The following is a 20,515-nucleotide window of genomic DNA, read 5'->3' on the forward strand; positions in this document are numbered from 1 at the left end:
ATCTCCTGCGTGTAGCAAGGTCCTGCAGCTCCTCGTGGTTTTGACCCATACCCTGGGTGTGGGTCACAGAGCGGGAGCAGAGCCAAGTACACTGCCTGGGTGGGAAGAGGGACCGATCTGGGCCCTGTGACGTGACCCGTCATGTGGCTGTGCAGTGAGCTAGTTGTCTGTCTGCTGGGGATGAAGATATCCGAGAAGCCTGGAGGTGCCTCTGGAAATCCCAGGGGCAAGAGCAGGATGGAGCAAGAGCACAGCATAATCCCTGAGAAGTAGGGTGATGGCTTTGCAGATCCCTGGTTTTCCTTGGGACTGAGGCTTTGTAACCCAGGTTTTAGGATTACGTGATGAGCAGAGTTTCTTGGTTTTCTTTCTCTTTCCTTTTGTGTTTGCAGGGGAAAGTGTGAAAACTCAGATGCTGAAGTTTTAAATATAAATTAAAAATAAGCTTCAGCTACGCTGTGCGTTTTAAGTCATGATTTTTAACTAGCTCCATTGGCGGGGGGGGGTGGTATTGCAGTAAGTCTAGCTTGTGATTTTTTGATCACCTTGGGGTTGGCAATATTGCAGGTTTCTCAGGTCAAACAAGAAGGGATCTTGTTGGACAAGAAGAGCAGAAGGGAAAAACAGGAGCCTGTCTCAGAAGTACCAGCATTTTCTGAATTGCAAAACCCCATCTCATGTCACTCATCTTGCTCGAACAGTTATCTGGACGACCTGTCATTTGAAGTGTGCGGCTCGATGTCCTGTCGAGCTGGGGCTGGTCCCCACCAGCAGACATCCATCTCCGATCAGCAGCGGTAATAGCAGCACAGACCTGCCATGGGTGAGCCAAGGTCCTCCTGCTCCCCCCAAGGGAGGAGCAGAAGCAGCTCTGCTCTCCACACATTGCTCCTTGCACCCTGGTTGCTCTTCTCTGTTTCTCTGGCATACGGCAAAGCCACAGGTTGCAGCTGGCCACACAGCCACCTTCCCAAGAGGTTCTTCCCAACAGATGTGCTTTTCCAGATGTGCTCTGCTCTTCCCTCACAGAGGTGTGCATGTGCCATTTCACTGTTGGGGCTGATGTGACCAGGCAGGATTGCAGGGCTCATGAAAACTGGCACATTTCTGAATGCAATTGTTCTGTTGTCTGTGATTTGATGTTTTCGGCTTTCTGCCTTTTGATTCACCGAGCTGTGACATCACCTTATTCTTTGGGAAGAAGTCTCTCTTTCAACGCTAGATCAAAAGGAACCGGTTGGGGTGAAATGTTTGTTCTGCCTGCTCTGGGCCCGTACACGCTGCATCAGTTTTTCGGCTTCTTTAAGCTTTTTTTTCCTCTGCTGTTTCAAAAGAAAGGTTTTGAAGGGAAGAAGAAACTTTGAGAAAGTCCAGATGTGCATTTAGACGTCATCAACTGCATCTTTTTTGTGGGGTATTTATGCATTAGTCTCCAGTTGCTCAGCATTGGTAGACAGGTAATCCTGGGTCTTGAAGTATCTAAAGAAACAGGTTTTCTAGCCCTGAAGATCAACCATTGAGATGACTGCAAATTGCTTTTATCCAAATATTGTTTTAACAGTCAGTGCTTCCTTTTTACGTTAGAAGATGACGGTGCTAGTATTTCTCATGTGGTCCAGTCACTTGTTTCCTATCAACTTCAGGCGTGTTGGATCACGTCCAGGTGCACGCTGATGTTCAGCCACGGCCAAATACTAGCCACTATGACCCAACCATGTAATGGGTGTAATACCACAGAGACCAAGGGCAGCAAGAGGAGGAGAGCAAGGCAAGCAGAGCCAGCAGGCTGAGCAAGGGCTTTACTTCACCCAATGCTGTGACTGCTCCCATGGGGTGTGCAGGCTGTCAGAAACTGCTCTCGTGGTGTTCCCTCATGTCACAGAATCACAGAAAGGTCAGCATTGGAAGGGACCTCTGGAGATCATCTAGTCCAACTCCCCTGCCAGAGCAGGGTCTGTTGTTTGAAAATCAAATGGCAATAAATTCCACTCACAGTTGGCATCACTCTCTGGCTTCCCTTTTCCCTCTGTGATGTTCAGACTAACAGGAGCACAAGGAGGTGTTAATGCCTTCAGCCTTTCCTCTTTCTAGGAGCTAAATTTTCTTCTATAATTACCCAAAAGGGAGCCTAATGTTTCTGGAGTGACAAACACAGAAAGTGAGAACTAACTCCTCTTGGGTGATGAAGGGATTGAGAGCAGCCCTGCGCAGAATATCTTGGGGATACAAAAAATTGGATGTGAGACGGCAATGTGCACTGACAACCCAGAAATCCAACCGCATCCTGGGCTGGATCCAAAGCAGCATGGCCAGCAGGTCGAGGGAGGTGATTCTGCCCCGCTACTCTGCTCTCGTGAGACCCCACCTGGAGCACTGTGGCCAGCTCTGGAGCACCCAACATAGGAATAACGTGGCCCTGTTGGAGCGGGTACAGAGGAAGGCCATGAAGATGATCAGAGGGCTGGAGCACCTCTCCTATGAAGACAGGCCGGGAGAGTTGGGGTGTTCGGCCTGGAGAACAGAAGGTTCCGGGGAGACCTTATTGTGGCCTTTCAGTACTTAAAGGGGGCTTATAAGACAGAGAGGGCTTTTTCCAAAGGCCTGTAGTGACAGGACAAGAGGCAAGTTTTAAACTGAAAGAGGGTAGATTTGGGTTGGATGTGAGGAAGAAATTTTTTACCATGAGGATGGTGAGGCACTGGATGGACCACGTTGCCCAGAGAAATAGTAGATGCCCCATCCCTGGGAATGTTCAAGGTCAGGTTGGATGGGGCCTTTAGCAACCTGATCTAGTGAAAGATGTCCTTGTCCACAGCAGGACTGTTGGGCTAGATGTTCTTCAAATGTCCTTTCCAACCCAAACCATTCTGTGATTCTGCTCTGGAAGTGATCCACCAGAATTGTTGGGCATTTTGGCCTTAAAAGAAAAAGCAACATCCCCCCCAAAATCCCGCAAGTCTCTGCCCTTGAGAGACCCTCGCATTTTAAGGATGTATTTTCTTACCCATGTTGCTATCTGTCCCCTCAACCATCGCCCAGTCTCACCCTGAAGGGCAGTGACCCCCCTGCAGCACCAGTTCCCCTCAGATGCTCTCCAGGCCGTGGAGCACCATTCCTGCCAGCTCTCACGAGATGCAGGAGCCAGGCTGGAAATGCCTGCTGCCTTTCATGACAACCACACTAGTACTAGCTTTGTTGCATACTAATAAGTGCTAATTGGCCTCGCCTTGTTATCAATGTGTCACGGGAGCTGTTTGCGGAATAGCGGGGTGGGGGCTGGGGGGACCCCAAGGGGCTCCTGTCTTCCACCGAGGGGTGGCTTCCCGGGGGGGTGAGGGCTGAACTGATGCTCCTTGTGGAAACATCTCCATGTGTGAGCCATGAGAGGGCCATGCCTGCTGGCACGGATGGATGGAGCACCGGCCAGGCGCAGGGTGTGAGCACAGGGGATGCTCGGCCAGGAAGCAGCCCTGCCAGCCTTGGTAGTGGTCCACCTGGCAGGTAGGGTCTCCCTCTGACACAACAGGAGGTTACAGGGGGTTGTAGAGAGACCTCTTGTCCCTAAACACACCTGGGGGCCTGGGGAGGAGTTGAGCACTTTGGGAGGCTGGGCAATGCATGCCTACAGGTCTTCTCAGCATCAAAGGTTCAGTGCCCCATCCTACCCCCCATCTCCAGTCACACACGCAGCCCCTCCACACAATCTCATTTACCAGTGTTATCCCTGAACTGTTCACCTGTCTCCTCCTATCCATTGCCCTTCTACCGTTGTCGCAATACCTGGGGTTTGCTGCAGCAGCTGGGTATCTCCTGTACTCCGATCTCTCAGCCTGAGTGATGAAGGGCATGGAAACCTCCAGAGAGTAGTCCTGCTGTGGAGGAAACACAACCACGGTTTGCTGCAACATACATAGAGGGAGGTTTGATGGAGCTGGCTTGCACCAGCGGTCTTGGGAAAAAAAAACCCTCTATCATGCTTGTAAATTCATAGGTCTGGGTAATGTGTGATATTGAGCTTGTACGATGCAGTGAGCTGATCTCGTGCTGGGGGCAGTCCTGTTGCGTGCAGGACAGTGTCCAGACCCAGAGTCCGTCAGGGCTTCTGCCAGCAGGAGAGTTGGGGTTGTTGCTTCAGAGGTGGCTCTGTTTGTTTTGGACACATGGCCTGCTGGCCCTGAAGTTTTCGGGCTGGGACTTGTAAGCTGAAAAAATTCTAAAGCTGGAAATCAGTTTACATGAACTGAGAATGACACCCATAGCTTTTCTGGCATTTGAATCCTGATTTTCTTCCGTGAAGAAGAGCAAGTTTCACACCAGGTCCTGGTGACCACACTTTGTTTTAAATTTACTCTTTCTTTGCTCACGTAATGATGGGTGTTTTTCCAAAGAAAGGACTTGGGAGGAGCGGGGCTTGGGAGAAGTGGCAGGGAAGGATGGAGCAGCGGCTAGGCGCAGGGTGTGAGCGCAGGGGATGCTCGTCCGGGAAGCATCCCCAAGGAGCACGATATGGATGATTTTTTTCCTACCACCTGTTGTTAGGAGCAAATAGGGAGTGAGCTATTGCGCTTCCTCCCCAGCTGCTAACGACGGGAGACTTGCTTATGGTCGTGCGCTGGAAGCTAATTAAAATCGGTGACAATGGTAATTGGGTAAGGATGCTTGAGGATAAGTATGACCTCATGTCTAAAATGGTAATGAGGGCCTATTAAAATCCCCACCAAAAAGAGAAACGAAAGAGGGAACAGAGGCAAAGGTAGTGCGAGGGGAGCGGGCGCAGGCAGGGACAATGCCTGGCAGCCGGAGCGCCGCGAGGGATGGGGAGCACAGAGGTGCCAGGCTTTTAAATCTCCTTAATAAACAGCCCGCTCCTCAGCTAGCCAGGTTGCCGCTTGGGCTGAGCCAGCCGAAACCCTTTGGTACGCATGTTATTCAAGTGCGTTCCTCCCCTGCGTGCCCAGGCGGGGGCTTAGGTCCCATTAGGCGACAGCAACACTTGTTGCTGTTTGTTGTTGTCTTCTGCTGGAAGAAGGGGCCGTGCCAGGAAAGCGGCGGTGGCTGCCAGGGCGGTGTGTGAGGGGGTGTCCTGCAAAGATATGCCCTGAAATTGCACCAGTGTGGGAAAACGTATTGGAAGAGAAAAGCTGCACTGAGCTCGGGGTGATGGGGTGCCATGCTCCGGCTCAGAGCGGCACGGCACCCGGTTTTGGCTCCACAGCTGGGGTGTAGGGGCCCGGGGCTGCTCTGACCCTGACATGTGGTGGTTTGGTTTGCAGGGTGGCATAGCAGGGCTCGGGATGCCACCGTGCTCCATGGGGACCCGCACCCTGTGCTGACTCGCCTCGCTGCAGAGGACACCCTGGGAGACACCGGGAGGTGGGCGCTCCCCGTCCCATCTCTGGATGTGCACCGCATTGCTTCGGGTAAGTTTGGCCTCGGGCTGCCCGACCCCTTCCCTACGCCCTGCTGCCAGCCGGGGGAGATCTGGCATATGCCAAAGGCTTCTTCTCGCTGAAGGAAGCCAACCCTCATCCTTCCGGCAGGGGCAAAGGCACGGCTGGATGACGGCTAAGGATGTGCTATGGAGCTGGGATTCAACTGCTCTGAGCTCTGTGATGGCAGCTCCAGTTTTGGCAGCCAGGAGCAGCAGCAGCGGGCGCTGCATGAGCTCTGCACTGTCACAGTGGTATGTACGGAGGTGGGGGAGCACGCTGGGGCATGAGGTGTGCTCCACAAGAGTGGATTTGGGTGGAGGGATGGAGAGGACAGCAGAGGGGCATGGCCACCAAGCAGTGCCGGTCCAGCCAAAGGCTGCGTGCTGTCACCTCCTGGCATGGCCTTCAAGACAAGCCCTGCCTAGATGACACCCAGCAGTTAGGCAGAAGATGAGGAAGCAGCCACGACAGCCAAGTTGTGTCAAGCATCCCTCCCGTGTGTCGGCCAGCGGCCTGGGATGGCCTCTTCTGCCCTTGACCTTTCTCATCCCCTGGAACTTCAAAGTGCTTTTCAAATATGAATACAGCAGGACTTAATTAAAAGTCATCATCTATAATAAATGGTACCTCCTCCACCACCACTAAGCCAGTAGAAATGACACTGGGATGCACTTAGTTGCAGTTGGCTCCATGTGAGGCTGCTGGAGGGACCAGCGAGGCTTGGCCCGCTCGGCTCTCCACCACCTTCTGCATGACTACAGGTCTTTAATTAGAAGACCGTAAGCTGCTTGGCTCCTCTGGCTCTGGCAGCTGCCTCACAATTAATATTCCCCCTGCTAGGGCCAGGATTTACTCTGCTCAGTGGCAAATGAAGCGCTCCATCAACTTCAAGTAGCATCAACATCCAGGGAAACAGCGGTCCAGGTGTTGGGCGGGGGCGGGAGGGGGTGGGAAAGGAACGATGGAGACCACAGGGGTGTTTCTGAGTTCTGGGTGGTTGCTGGGAAGAGAGTGCAGTAACACTGTTGGCAGCAGCCAGCGGTGGAAAGATACTGCTGGTGGATGCAGCTGGGAGTGAAGTGTGGGAGCCCCGGGATGCTGAATCCACCCTGCCCCCCTTGCCAGGCGTTACCCACGGGCTTGACCAGGTGGGCTGCAGAAATAGGATGGCGTTACAGCCTTGTACCAGCCCTGAGCAGCCTCGTCAGCCCCTCTGAGCTTCAGGCAGGTGGGAAGACGGCCCTGACTTGTGCCAAATGGTGGGGGTTTTGCACAGCGAGTCCTGGTGTAAGGGGTGGGGAACTGACCTGGCTGACCATCTCCATCATCTGGTGTGGTCTTCATTTCCCAGAGAGCTGAAAAGACCCACCAGAGGATGGGGAGAGGCAAGAGGAGGTGGGAAGCAGTTTGCAGGAGGGAGATGCCTATGTCCCCAGGGATCCCTCCACACCGCTGCAAAGTGGGGCTGAGCTGTGCACACAGCTGTATCCCAGCGGAACGTGGCAGCGCTGGCAGCATCAGCTCTGGGCTGTCTGTCTGTCTCTCCCAGACGGGGGTTTGCCTTACCCAGCAGCCCTGCGGCCAGCATGGCACCAGCATGTGAGCTGCCCCGAGCCCGCGGATCAGCTGTGCTTGCGTGGCGGTGACACATTTTTGTTTTAAGAATTATGTGCTGGCTTTAATTCTCCAAGGTGGGCCTTGTTCTTGCTTGCCCAGAGGAGATGGAGCGTGGCTGGGGAAGAGGGAGACGAGGCATCAGCTCAAAACAACCACCTTACTTCTCCCTGTAGATTTATTTGCGGCAACGCTGGAAGCAGAAACAGCTCAGATCTTTAAGGAAGAATTGGGAGTTTGGGGCAGCGGCAGCCGTTGGGAAAATAGTAGAAATTGGTTGCAGGTGAACTGGAATACCTAAGAAAGGAATTTTTTTTTTAAAAAAAATGATTTGTCCGTAACATGCACACATGGTATGTGTGAACAAACGCACACGTGCACACCCTGTTAAAAATACTGGAGTGTTTTAGAGCTGCAGCTGAAATAGGTTTCTTGTTTCACGCAGGAGCATTTTATCCATCCTATGTTAATAAGGAGATAATAGCAGAGAATTTTTTCAAATGGACCTTTCATAAAGTTGCTTGTGTGCGAGGAGAGAGGTGCCTCCGTCATACTCGCTTTGGGAGTGTCTCTCAAAAGCCACTTCTCAGCTGATGTCTACCCAGGACCAAGCTAGTTTCCAGCCAGCTGGGAGACGGGTGGAGCCCAGCTCGGTGCGTCGCTGCGTAGCGCGTCTGAAAAACACTGTCCCACTCCCTTTTCTGTGTTTTCTGCGCCAACTGGCAGCTCTGCTGCTGGCTCCCAAGTCACGTCAGCTGGCTGGTTGGTTATCTGCTGCATGTAGGGGTAAGGGCAGGAACGGCTACCAATGATGCCCTACCAAAGTTTCCCAAGAAGTGCGCTACAAACTGGGGCACTATGAGGTCTTTCTCCAGAGGTTTCTTTCCAGAGAAGGACAGTGGGGAACCGTTGCCCATATTCCCCTCTCCCACAATCAAGGCTACCTGAGGTTTATGAGTCACTTGTGGTGGCTTCATTACATATTTGGCTAGTTGGCCACAAGAAGAGGGTTCCTGTACTGCCCTCTCTTCTTGTGCGCTCAGCAAGTGGCAGAGCACATGTCTTGTCTACACGCATCTCCTTAGCCCTACCAGTGGGTCCTGGTTTAGTGCCAGGGTGACTGTTCACGAGGAGGGGTTTGGGAGATGTCCTTTTGGGAGAGTCCTTTCTGGCTGAGCAGGAGCACCCATGGGAGTGACCATGCCAGCAGCATCCTCTTCCTTCTTATCCCTTTTGTCTCCTCCAGACATCTTCTGACCACAGTGGGAGGAGCTCCCCGTCCTTCTCTGCTGCGCTCCTGGGAGTTGTGTGGTTGTTCCTGACCGGAGGAGTCCTGTTAGCGCTCTTCTTTCTTGTCTTCACAATTCGCTTCAGGAAAAACAGGTAAGGGCTTCCCTCTTCTGCCTGTGAGAGTTCCCCGCAGCTGGGGCAGTGGGGTCAGGCTCCTTCAGAGCAAGACTCTGAGCTGATGGCCGGCTAAGGATCAGGAGGGTAAAGCCTGAAGGAGCAGCACGGGGCAAGCAAGGGCAATGCCAGGGATATGGCAGCTTTCTCCATCGCACCCAGTGTTGATCACAGTCCTGCTTGGACTGCTGCCTTCCTTCACAAGTCAGGGAGCTGTGAACAAGACAGAGCATGGATGCCCTCCGGCGTAGCACAGGCAGCAGTGCATGGTCTCGTCCCAAAGGTGCTATTCAATAAAACCATTAACAGGAGTGAGCAGAAAGACAGCTGGTCATCTTCTCCACTCTACAGTCTTGACAGCATCGCTTTGAGCAGCACAGCTCCATGAGCAGAGCCATTATGCTTCCCACAGTGCGCACATATCCTTCCTGCTGTTGGGCCACTCGTAGTTTGAAGATGTTGCTAACCATTTTTAATCTTGGTTGTCCGTATTGGTGGGGAGCATGATCTCCATTGGTGAGAGAAGCTGGTGGTGAAGCGCAGGCTTTCCGTGGTGCTGTTCAGTCTGCACAAAGGGTGTAAAAAGTCCTGCTCCCCTGAACGCAGCATAAATCAAGGAGAAAACTCAGCAATTCCTCGTAGCTCAGACTGTCTCAGCCAGCGCTTAGCCTTCCTCGGCAGTTCTGGATGTCTCACCTGCCTCCTTGCTACCTTCTCCTCAGCTTCACTGGACCCCAGAGATACATCCCTCTCCCAAGCTTCACCTGGCAAAGCCTTTGTGTGCTGTTGTTTTGCACAGAGACGTGCATCTGTGCGCAGCCCGAGCTGCGGCTATTTCGGCGCTCTGGTTGTGTTAAGGAACATAACACTTCTTATAACCGCCCTGCAGTCAGGAGGGTCCTGCTCGTGAGGGTTTACCTTGAGCCCTGTGCCTGCTGCGGTGCAGCAGCTGCACGACCCGCATCCTGGTCTCAAGCACTTGATTTACTGAAGGAGAGTGGTGTTGAGTTCGGTGGCCGCCTTAATTGATTACCAAATTATTTAGGCCGCTGAAGATATTCTCAGAGCAGGCTGTAATGGATGCGCGTTATTTACTTGCACTGCGGCACATAAATATTGGTCTGCCTGTGGAACCTGGGAGGGCAAAGGAGACCTTTTTCAGCATGCAGCTGAGAGGGCAAGCTGATAAATATCTTTCCCCAGGGGCCGAGGCATGGTGAGGAAGGCAGGGAGGGAGAGGGCCAGGCTGAATCCCAGGAAGGAGCTCAAGGGTGGAGAAATGCAATGACTTAGCAGCAGATCGAAGGGACGAAGCCACACAGGGGGGCATGGCAGGAGCTACAGCTTTCGCTTGATGGGCTTGCTGGAGAAGGGTGATAGGTCGGGAGAGATCGGTGGGTTGATTCTCCCCTCCCTGAATACAGTTACAGGGTTATGAGTGAAGCGGTGAAATTACAGAGGGGAAGCTGTAACCCAAGCACTGCTGGCAGGTTCCTGAAGTCCAGGCTGTGCTGAGGGTGGAAGTATCTCCTCAGAAGAAGGAGTGGGAACAGCCTTTTCCTGGAGGCATTTGTAGCTGCTGTACCCAAAGCTTGCTGCTGGGGACAGTCACACCGGGCTGCATTAGTGAGGTTTTCTACTCTGCCCCTTTACAACCGAGGACCGTGGAGGAAGGTGTTGGCCTTGAGCCCGGAGGGCTGAGGTGGGTGCTGAGCTGTGTTCCACCTGCGTGACCACGGGGCATCGCTTCCCCCGACTCAGCACTGCTGTGGGGACGTGTGGCCATGGCTTGTGCTGGCACCACCAGAGCAGCTTTGTGTGGCTGGCACGGGCACTGGTAGCAGAGAGACCTGGCTGTGGTGACCCTGTTTGCTTTGCTGCTAAAACCCACGGCTCACCACAGTTTTGTCCATAAAGACGCTGGCTGAAGCTGCCTCAGGGATGCTGCTTTTCGAGGTGCTGTGGGGCAAGCCTGGTATTGTCCGTTTTGGGAAGAAGGGGATCTTGCTGTCCCACAGGAGTGTTGGGGTAGGGCAAAATGAATAGTTTAGGTATAGTGAAGCACTCCAGCAATACTGGGGAGGGGATGGGGTATGCACCGTGGAGCAATGGCTGGGCTTTTGTAGGAGCTGTGAACAGCAGGGGCTTGGGTCTGGGGGAGGAAGTGTCTCAGCATCCCTTATGGCCATCATTGTTCCTGTAAGGGGACTGTGCCCCTGTGCTGCCAGGTTATGACTCTCAGTAACTGTCACCACCTTCCCTGCTTTGTTTCCTGGAGGATCGTGAAGATGTCCAGCCCCAATCTGAACATTGTGACCCTGCTGGGCAGCGGCTTGACTTACACTAGTGCTTACCTCTTTGGGATTCAGGAGCAGAGCCTGCCATCTGCAGACTCGGTAGAAAAGCTTATTCAGGTGAGTGGGTGTGGGGGGGTTTGCTGGGACAGGTGCCTACAAATGATTCCTGGGCATGTATAAGCATGCGCAGGTGCTGCGAGGCTGTAGGCGAGTTTTTTGGTCATCAGCACGCCGACCTGTGTGATGAACCCCCCATGTCCTGACCAAGCACAGTCGCCCTGCCAGACCGGGGACTGGTCACAGAGGCGGGTGGGGGGGTGGGATGTGGGAGACAGCACACCCTGCTGTCCTGCTCAGCCACCAGGCTGAGCATAATTAACGGAGATGCCAGTGAGTGACTTATTGGTGCCAAGCCCCTCCGTGCCCCTGCCACTCGCAAGCTGCCTGGCTCTCCCTGCCTGCTCCTCCGATGGGAGCCTCTCGGGGTGAGGAGGAAGAGGCAGGCAGCAGGCATGCCTGCAGAGGAAGGAGACAGCACACCCTGCTGTCCTGCTCAGCCACCAGGCTGAGCATAATTAACGGAGATGCCAGTGAGTGACTTATTGGTGCCAAGCCCCTCCGTGCCCCTGCCACTCGCAAGCTGCCTGGCTCTCCCTGCCTGCTCCTCCGATGGGAGCCTCTCGGGGTGAGGAGGAAGAGGCAGGCAGCAGGCATGCCTGCAGAGGAATACACACCTCTTAATTTATTTTGCCCTGCAGTCAGCTTTCTTGTATCCAATATGACCCCCGAGAAGCCAGAAGACCGTAGACGCATTCCCACCCGTCTGTATCACATCCCTGGGTGGAAGGGCATGGGGTGCCCCTGCAAGCCCCATGGCTGCCCCTTCAGCCCCATTGCTCTGCCCCCTCCGGCAGGTGCGGCTCTGCCTGCTGTGCGTGGGGACCTCCCTGGTCTTCGGCCCCATCCTGGGGAAAAGCTGGCGGCTCTACAAGGTGTTCACTCAGCGGGTGCCGGACAAGCGGGTGGTGAGTACACAGCACCTGGGGGTGGGGGAATCTCCAAGGGGTCGAACAACAGCAAGTCCCAAACTGGTGTGGGGTAGGAGATAAAACCAGCATGTGACAGGGATGGGTGTCACAGTCACAGGTCTAGTTTCACACCTAGCCAGGCGTGGGATCCTCGTTTATTCCTGCGCAATGAGGCAGGAGCTTTTCCACTCTACAGGCAAGCAGGTGCCCTGCCAAGCTGCCTGTTCCCCAGTGGAGTCCCAGCCCCGTCACCAAGCGAGGTCTTGTTCTCATTTTACGCTGGCCTCATGCCTTTACTACACTGTGTACTGGTGTGTGCATCCAGGTCTGGGCTGATTGTTTCTGCAGGATGAAAAAAAACAGGTATCCTCAAGGTCATCTGATGTAGGGCCGTCCTCAGATGCGTCTTGAAGGAGGGAGGGAACTTGTCTGTAGCACTGAAGGAAGGGGATACAGCTGCTGGGAGGAAAATGGGAGCCAGCTATAGAAATCTGTGTGTGTAATGCTGCACTTCCAGCTTTTAGTGCCTACTTTGCAACGGCGTGAAAAGTAGGTCTCAGAGGAAAGGTGAGAGATGAGAGGGTTTGTAGAGGAACCAGGTACCAGCAAGGACTCCCATTCCTGAGGAACCAGGATCTGTGTTAAATTTGCAAAATGATAATCCTGCCAGCTTTCTCCACCCCCCCACCCCCCCCCTTTTTGTCTCTGCTTGTGATACAGGCATAAGGGACGATACTCTTGTTTTGGAAGAGCTGTTTTCTGTCATAGCATTTACCAGCTAGGCACACCATTGGGTAGGGTTTATACCTGGCCCCAAGTCTGATGAGGTCTCCAAGACTCTGGGAGCTGGAGACAGAGATCCTGTGGCTGACTTGGATGTAGGTGTGCCGCTGGACTCCACTCTGGGGGAAGTATTAGGATGGACATGTCACTTGGAACAAACAACCAGAAAGAGACCCAAGGGGATGGAGGTTATTGGTGTCCATTTGCCCCCAACAGTAACGCTTACTTCTTGTGTGTTTGCAGATTATCAAAGACCTCCAGTTGCTGGCGATGGTGGCAGCGTTGGTGCTGGCAGATGCCTTGTTGCTCTTGACGTGGGTGTTCTCTGATCCAGTCCAGTGTTTCCGAAGCCTCAGCATCTCACTGCGGGTAAAGGAATGAGGGGCGGTGGAGGGTTGCGCCATGTCCTGTCTGATCTCTGTGGACAAAGTTGGTGGATGGTCAGGTGTTTGGAGGTGCTGTTTAAAAAAAAATAGAAAGGAAAACAAGCCAGAAAGCTTTCTGAGTGCTCTGGGTTGGGTTTATGTCTGTTCTATTACAGAGATGACAGTGTGCTGCAAAATTTCCAGGTCTGTGCAGGTCACCTGGGTGACACAGGAAAGGTGCGTGGCATCTGCAGATGCTTTAGAGAGAGTTTTAACCAGCCCTGTTGGCAGCAGAGTGCCAAAATCTTCCTCGCTTTAACCTTCTGCCTGTGGCAGCACCAGACTTGGCCTTTCCTTTTAGGAATTTACAGAGGAGACCTGCTCAAATTCATACACCTGTCTGCCCGTCGGTCTGTGCCTGCTCCCGGGCCCGCAATCTTCACTTGTGCCTTCCCCTTGCCTCCTAGGCGACAGAGAAAGGCATGACCTGCTCAGTGAGCCGGGTGCAGTCCTGCGCATCTCTTTATTCCGAGCTTTGGCTCGTTCTCATTTTAGGGTTTAAGGTATGTAACCTCTTGATTGATTTTTGCGTTGTATCTTGCCTCCTCCTGGTCTCACAGCCTAAACTGTTTAGCAGCATCGGTAGTTTCGCTGCCCTCCCAAGTTACATACCTGTTGCAGATTCCAGCTACTCCTCTTCATCTTGAAAGCCCTCTTGTCTCCAGTCCTTCCCATCTTGATGTTTTCTTGCATTCACTTGTAAAAGCTCTGTTAGCCACTCTTTGCCTGCCTCACTATCTCTTTTACATGCACCGTGTGTGTACTGTCTCTCTGGTTCTCTCCCTGCAACCCTCCATGCCTCGTCTATCTTCCTTCTTAAAACTTGTGTCTTACTGTTTTCTAAGTACACTTTTTTTCCATAAAGCCTCTGATGGTCATCCAATGCAGTGATGCACTATGTGGCTCAGCCCCCGAGTCCTCTGACTCCAAATCGAGGAGGTGCTGATGACAAGTGCTTGGTGCCTGCCTTTACAGGATGTGTATCAGCTTAATTATACCACTGAGGTGCACTTTCACTGGTGTAGCTTTGCACGTGGCCATTCTTATTCCAGAAGAGTTAGTTATACTGATGTAACTATGTAGGTGTAACTATCGCTGTAATTATCTGTGGTCTCATGTGTCTCTGGGTATGCAGAGGCTGGACGCATTTCAGAAGGCTGATGTTAATGAAGCTTGTGAGATCACAGCCTTTCTTTGGGAAAAGCTCCATCTCTGCGTGCAGTACAGGCACTTTCTTTCTGACTCATTGTAATATAATACTCATTGACCATCTACCCAAAATCGTAGGAGAAAGAGCAGAAAGCGAGCTCACGACACAGCCAAGTCCTTCTCCCCCCTACACTTAATTTTAAAGACATTAGTCTAGCTTGTCCTCAGAAGTCCTTTGGTGCTAGGGATTGCAGGCGTTCCCTGGGCTTTCAGTGCTGTGCCTCTACCTCTGATTTTGTCTGCAGTTTGTCTGGGTTTAGACAGGTAATGAGTTTGCCTGCAGCTCCTGCAAACTGCTTTTTGGAGTTAAACATCCCCATTACCAGTCCCAGGTACTCTTCATTAGTGTTGTGTTGAACCTGACCCTGATCCTGTCTACCCACTGAGGGTCACAGAGTTCGTTCTTTAGTGGTTTCTCTGGAGTTAATCTGAATTTACACTAATGTGAGAGAAGGCTCTATCTCTGTGTGTACGTAGCACTTCTTATCTTCCACGGCATTAATGTGCTCAGCCCTTTGTGAAGCCGCTCAGTGTATTATCCTGGTTTTACTGGCACGGAGAAATGAACAGAAATGACTTGCCAAGGACATGCCTGGAATTAGGAGCAAAGTCCTTTGATCAAGATTAAAACAAACAAACAAACAAAAAAACGTAGCCCTGTGCTTACTGAAAGCCTTAGTTTACTAGACGGCAGTGCTGTTGGCTGTGTCCCAGATAGACTATATGAATTTTAAATGGGACTTTGGTGCTGTTCTTGCTCAGGGATTAGGAGTTGTCTTTGGGCTGTGCATTTGGAGGTGCTCCATGGTAAACGTGGTTATGATCCAGTGAGATCGTCCAAAGCAGGGTCTGGTGTCAGCATAGTTCCTAGCAAGGCAGGTCTCACTATTACAACCCCGCCTTGAGAATTTGTGGTGCCCTGAAGTTGGGAGTCTCACCAAAGACCATGGACATGAACCTCTTGCCTGTGAGAGTGCCCCTCCAGACCCTAACCCTACCAGTGGCCATCGCAGTCATCAAGCAGCCACAGCACAGAGGAGTCCAGAAAAGTCTACACAACATCGGCACCACAGGTTAGAAAGCACTTCTTGATGCCCAAAAGTCAATTTAATGTCTTAGTAAAAGGCCAACAGTTGCACTTACTGGATAGCACAGGAATAATGTAGGAGTTGTATTCCCTGTATTCTGGGTCCTTGCAGGAGCAGGGATTTTGTTAGACGGTATTTCCAAATGGCAGACCATGCCCTGCGCTACACAGGTGGGCAAAAAATACTCTGTGTTTCCTGCCGGTGTGCCCTGGAGAAGAAGGGATTCGGCCTGCTGGGTAGTTCATTCCTGAGCACGCTGGAAAGATGCACGTGTGGGACACTTGAGGGGCAGCACGGTGAGGAAGGCTGCTCTGAAACAACAAACCTGCGCTGGGGGAGGGAGGGCCTCTCTGTACAGAGCATGTCTCTCGCCCCTTTCACTGATGCTAGAGTCAGGCAGGAAACAGCGAAGGGAAGGGAAAAGAATTGCACCCAGTAGTTTCCTGGATTTCTATTTAAAGAGGCACCAACAACATCCTCTTCCCTCCAGTCTAAACCTCCACTTCTTCTGCCTTGCTTTTTCCTTCTGAATCTCCTTCCTACTCCTTCAGAGGTATGTTGTTGCTCCTTGATAGCACCCCACCACTGCATCCCCACAGGGACCTCCATCTCCTGTCTGTCTTTGCTGCTCCTGCTCCAGGCTGCCCAAGGGGAGAGGTTTTCACATCCTGGCCATGCCCTGCTCCATGGCATCGCCTGCCAACCTGACCCTCAGCTCCTCGTGCCCCTCAGTTGGGACCCCCTGGGCCTGCCAGCACCTTCGCTCCTGCCCTCCCTCCCCAGCCCCATTTCTGACCTGCAGCAGCGTGCCGGGCATTTGCTGTGGTGTCACCACCGCACGCTGAAGGTCTGCATTATAGATCAAAGAGCATTAATTAGGATTGTGCTAAGTGTATCTGAGCTCACTGGGCTTGGTACGAGGTGGGGGTTGACACCATCAGGCTGTAATTTTCCACACTCTGGAAACCTCTTTTTTCTGCTTCCAGAGTATCCTCCTGCTGTATGGGACCTACTTGGCTGGTCTGACCGACAACGTCAGCTCCCCGCCAGTCAACCAGTCCTTGACAGTCATCGTTGGGGTCAACCTCGTTTTCCTGGCTGCTGGCACTATCTGCTTAGTTCACCGTTTCTTCCGCACTTGGCACAACTTGCTGTTTGGTTTTACCTCTGGAGGAATCTTTGTGTGTACAACCACGATCAACTGCTTCATCTTTGTCCCACAGGTATGCTGCCACCTCTGTCCCACCACCTGGCTGGAAACAGGCACATTTTTGGAGTTTAACAATAGCAGTCACGAGGGCCCAAGCACTTATTTTCCTGCTGCTTTCCGCAAATGTTTGGGCTCACGTGCACAGCTCATCCTCCAAGCCCCAATGGCTCTGCTTCCCCAAGCAAGTCCCCTGAGTCTCCAAGGAGTGTAGGTGCATTGCAGAGCTGCTGCTCAGAAACCCTCCTGTGAGGGTGTGCTGTGGGTGGCAGTCACACGGGGCACGTGTGGAGGCAAGGTGGCTGCTGCTCTCCTCCTCCTCCTCCACATGAGTGGTGGGATCGGTCCTTCACGCAGTTGTCCTCTACTCGTGCCCCACACGCCCACTCCCACCAAGGGTTTCTGCCCACGGCAGGGATGGAGGCGTGCTCCAGCAATCCAGATGTCCTCACCAGGCTCGGTGGCTTTACATCTACCGGTGGTCCCCAGAGGAAGCTCTGCACTCTTGGAGGAGGAAGCTGGGCTTTGCCACAGGCAAGGGGGAGGACGTGGGGATATTTTAAGGAAGCCTTTTGTGGCAAGTCAAGGCTCTTCTGCTTCCCGTGTCCTCGAGGAGCAGCCTGATGTGTCTGGCCACAACGTTAGTGGGAAAAATGCTCCCATTGTTACAGGGAGAGGAAGCAGTTGTTTACTCGGTGTTATGTTTGGAGGGATGTTTGGGCTCAAGGAAATGAGGTGAGAAAGGGAGGAAGAGGTGAAGCTGAAGAAAGAGCAGATCTGTGCAAGAGAGGGCTCAGGGGATCTCGCTAATGTGCATAAATACCTATGGGGTGGAGGAGGGCGGGGGGAACCAGGCTCTTCTCAGTGGTGTCCACTGACAGGACAGGGGACAATGGGCACAAACTAAAACACAGGAAATTCTGTTTAAACATCAGAAAAAAGGGGTGGGGGAGTTCTGTGAAAGTTGTAAAGCACTGGGGGCAGGCTGCCCAGAGAGGTTGTGGAGTCTCCATGCTTGGAGATATTCAAGAGCTCGACATGGTCCTGGGCAGCCTGCTCCAGCTAACCCTACTTGAGCAGGGCAGTTGGACTAGGTGATCTCCAGAGGTCCCTTCCTACCTCAGTCAATGCAGTATAGCTGCAGAGTCCCACCTCGCTAGGTGACGAGCCCATGGGATCAGGATCCAAACCTCCTCTGACAAGCACCAAGCCTGCTGGCGATGCTCTGCCAAGCGTGAGGTCTCTTGGAGTGAGGGCGGAGGAACTGATGAGCTGTACTTGCGCTCTGCCTGTACCATTTTTTCTGCTGTAGCTTGGGGGCCTCGAACATTTTATTTAGCTCAGATCTTTTAATTCATCAACTTGTTTTTCCTAATGGGCTTGCTCTTCTATTGCTCATCCGAGATCGATGAGCAGCTGGAGCTGGGCTGCGCAAGGCTTCCACTCAGACACAAGATGAGGAAACGGATACTAAGCGTGGCTGGTTTTCAGCTTGTCACTGATGATTCGGGGATAAGGAGGCACGCGTGACACTGTCTTTTGTCTGTCACAGAGTCGAGGAGTCGGGGGAAGGGGCTCTTACGGCACGCTTGGAGGTTGCAGCACAGGCAGGCACGAACCCTCTCTGCATTACAAGCTGGAGGCAGGGGCAGGGTAGGGCTCAGAGGGGTGGGAAGCTCCAAGCGATGCTGCAGCCCCTTGCCCGGCCGCCTCTCGCCGCCGTCTCTGCTCCTCTGTCACACCCTGCCTTTGTCTCCCCCCCTCTCCATCCCTTTGTCTCCTTCACGCTGGAGCGGCGCCTGCCTCCCGCCGCCTGGGCAGGGGCTGCGCACACCATGCCGATAACGCCCTCCTCTACTCCCCAGCTCAAGCAGTGGAAAGCCTTTGAAGAGGAAAGCCAAACCGTGAGCCACATGGCAAAATATTTCACCAGCCCAAGCAGGAGCTGCCGCTCAGTGTACAGCGAGGAGCAGCTCTACCAGCTGATAGGGGAGAAAAACTCCATGAAGCGGCTGCTCACCGAGGTAGGGGGCTCTGCCGTGCCCCCTCGGCCGTGCCGGCTTCTCCCCTTCCCTTTTGTGGGCTGAAGGCTTTGCAGGGCGAGAACCCCTTCCTTATGCCGCCGGTCCACACTGATGCTCCCCCTCCAGCCTCTTCCCTCTGGAGGAGAAGAGCCTCTTTGTTTTGTCACGTCACCCTGCGCCCAAAAGTGACAAAATGTAGGCATGATCCAGAGGGTTTCAAAAAAACATGGAGAGAGAAGAGCAGGAGGGCCTGGTTTCCACAGCCTGCTCAAACACAGTTAATTTAGAGGGGAGATGCCCCATCTCGGGAAGGCCCTCAGCCTCCTGCTCCCTCACCCAAACTGCGTGGGTGGGAGCACCCTGGCCTGTCCCAGTGCCCCCCGTCCCTAACTGGCATGTAGGGGGCTCCAGGGGAGGAGGAGGTCCACAGGCGGTGGCGGTGTGGCTCTTGGCAGCCCTGCTGCTGCGCTGCCTCAGAGCACCTCTCCGCGCAGGGAGGGGGTGGCTCGTTCTCTGGCAGCGCCTGCTTCCAAATCAGCGGCGTTTTTTTTGTACCCTCCACCCCGCCCCGCGCGTGACAAGCGTATCTGTTTGACACAGAAAAACGCCGTGATTGCAAGCCTGCAGGAGCAAGTGAGCAGCGCCAAGGAGAAGCTGATGAGGCTGATGTCTGCGGAGGGCAGCTGCGACCCCCAGGCGCCATCGGTGGCTCCCTGCATCCAGAGCACAGGGCGGCACGGGGATGTGCCAGGGGACAGCTGCCCTCCAGATCCGGAGCGGGATGGGTGGCAGCCTCCCCCCTTGCTGGGTACACCACCGCCTCTTTGCAGTGATGCTCAGGAGCTCCGGAAACATGAGACCCACCAGCGCATGCAGCCAGGAGAGCCTGTTTGCTCTCGGGCACTGCTTTTTGACATGGGGGACGGCCTTGAACGTGGCCCGAAAGATGCCCAGGAGCACAGGATGCCTGTGGGACAGGAGCAGCCTCTGGAGCAGCTGCCGGACCGTGACATCTCAGCTGGCCTGGCCTGGGAGTCATCCCCCAAAGTCAGCTACGTGAGCAGCGAGAAGCTGCGGGAAATCTTGCAAGAGCTGAGCCTGGATGGCAAAACCTACAGCCCGGCCTTGCCTGGGGGACCCCCGTGTGGCAGTCAGGGCCCCCAAGGCGAGCAAGGAGGAATGTGGGGGGCCCAGGAGGGCTACCCGGGCATCCGCACGCCCCTCAGCCCCTACCTGGCGCGGCGGCGGCGGAGGATCCCACTGTCCCCTGCCTCCACCCGCTTCCCCGGGCATGTGTCCCCTCGTGCCATCCGTGGGGTGAAGGAGCTGGCCGGCTGGGGCCATGGGGAGTCGTCACATATCTCCCTGGGAAGGGAAGGGGAGATGGCTGGCGGAGGGCTCCTTCACCCACCAGCACCATCCCCTCCAGCTATCCCTGGGGAGGGGTGGCCAGGATGGCCAGAGTCCCAGGGTGCTTCCCCGTGCCTCCCACAGGAGCAGCAGCAGCGGCGGCGGCGGGGTGCCCCGAGGGGACCTGCCGAGCCCTCCCTGCGCTCACTCTACTATTACCCAGACTCTGACTCCAGCAGCAGCGGCAGTAGCAGCTCTGAGGAGATGTTTCACGGCTGCCACCGGCCCTGCTGTGAGGTCTGCTTCCAGAGCCCGCGCGGCTCCCTGGGCAGCAGTGGCAGGGACACAGACACAGAGACCAGTGAAGGTGTGGGCCACTGGACAGAGCACCACAGTGGGCTCCAGCCCGTGGTGAATTTCAAAGAAGATCTGAAGCCCACCTTTGTGTGACTGCGAGCACCTGTGCCCTAAAGGCGAGTGCCCCCCAGTCCCCAAAATGCTGCGTGTTTTCAGCAATGCTAAAGCCACGCATCCCTCTGAGGGATGCGTCTTGTTCTGGTATCTGGGGGGTTGGGAGTAAACCTCGCCCTGCTCCGGGTCGCAGTGTCAGCCCCAGCCTGGTCAGCGGTGACTGCACACCGTGTTTGGCTGGGA

At 54.1% G+C, this 20,515-nt stretch overlaps 1 protein-coding gene across 1 annotated transcript; it reads left to right on the forward strand.

Moving 5' to 3' along the window:
* Positions 1 to 5,578: 5,578 nt before the first annotated feature.
* GPR156 (G protein-coupled receptor 156) lies at positions 5,579 to 20,311 on the forward strand. Its single transcript, XM_009879892.1, has 9 exons — positions 5,579 to 5,683; positions 8,293 to 8,429; positions 10,729 to 10,864; positions 11,662 to 11,772; positions 12,802 to 12,927; positions 13,391 to 13,486; positions 16,267 to 16,503; positions 18,353 to 18,511; positions 19,112 to 20,311. The coding sequence occupies exons 1-9, from the start codon at positions 5,579 to 5,581 to the stop codon at positions 20,309 to 20,311; spliced, it is 2,307 nt and encodes a 768-aa protein (XP_009878194.1).
* The last annotated feature ends 204 nt before the right edge of the window (positions 20,312 to 20,515 follow it).

The sequence above is a fragment of the Charadrius vociferus genome, unplaced genomic scaffold (assembly GCF_000708025.1).
Source record: "Charadrius vociferus isolate BGI_N301 unplaced genomic scaffold, ASM70802v2 scaffold162, whole genome shotgun sequence".
Lineage (NCBI taxonomy): Eukaryota > Metazoa > Chordata > Aves > Charadriiformes > Charadriidae > Charadrius > Charadrius vociferus.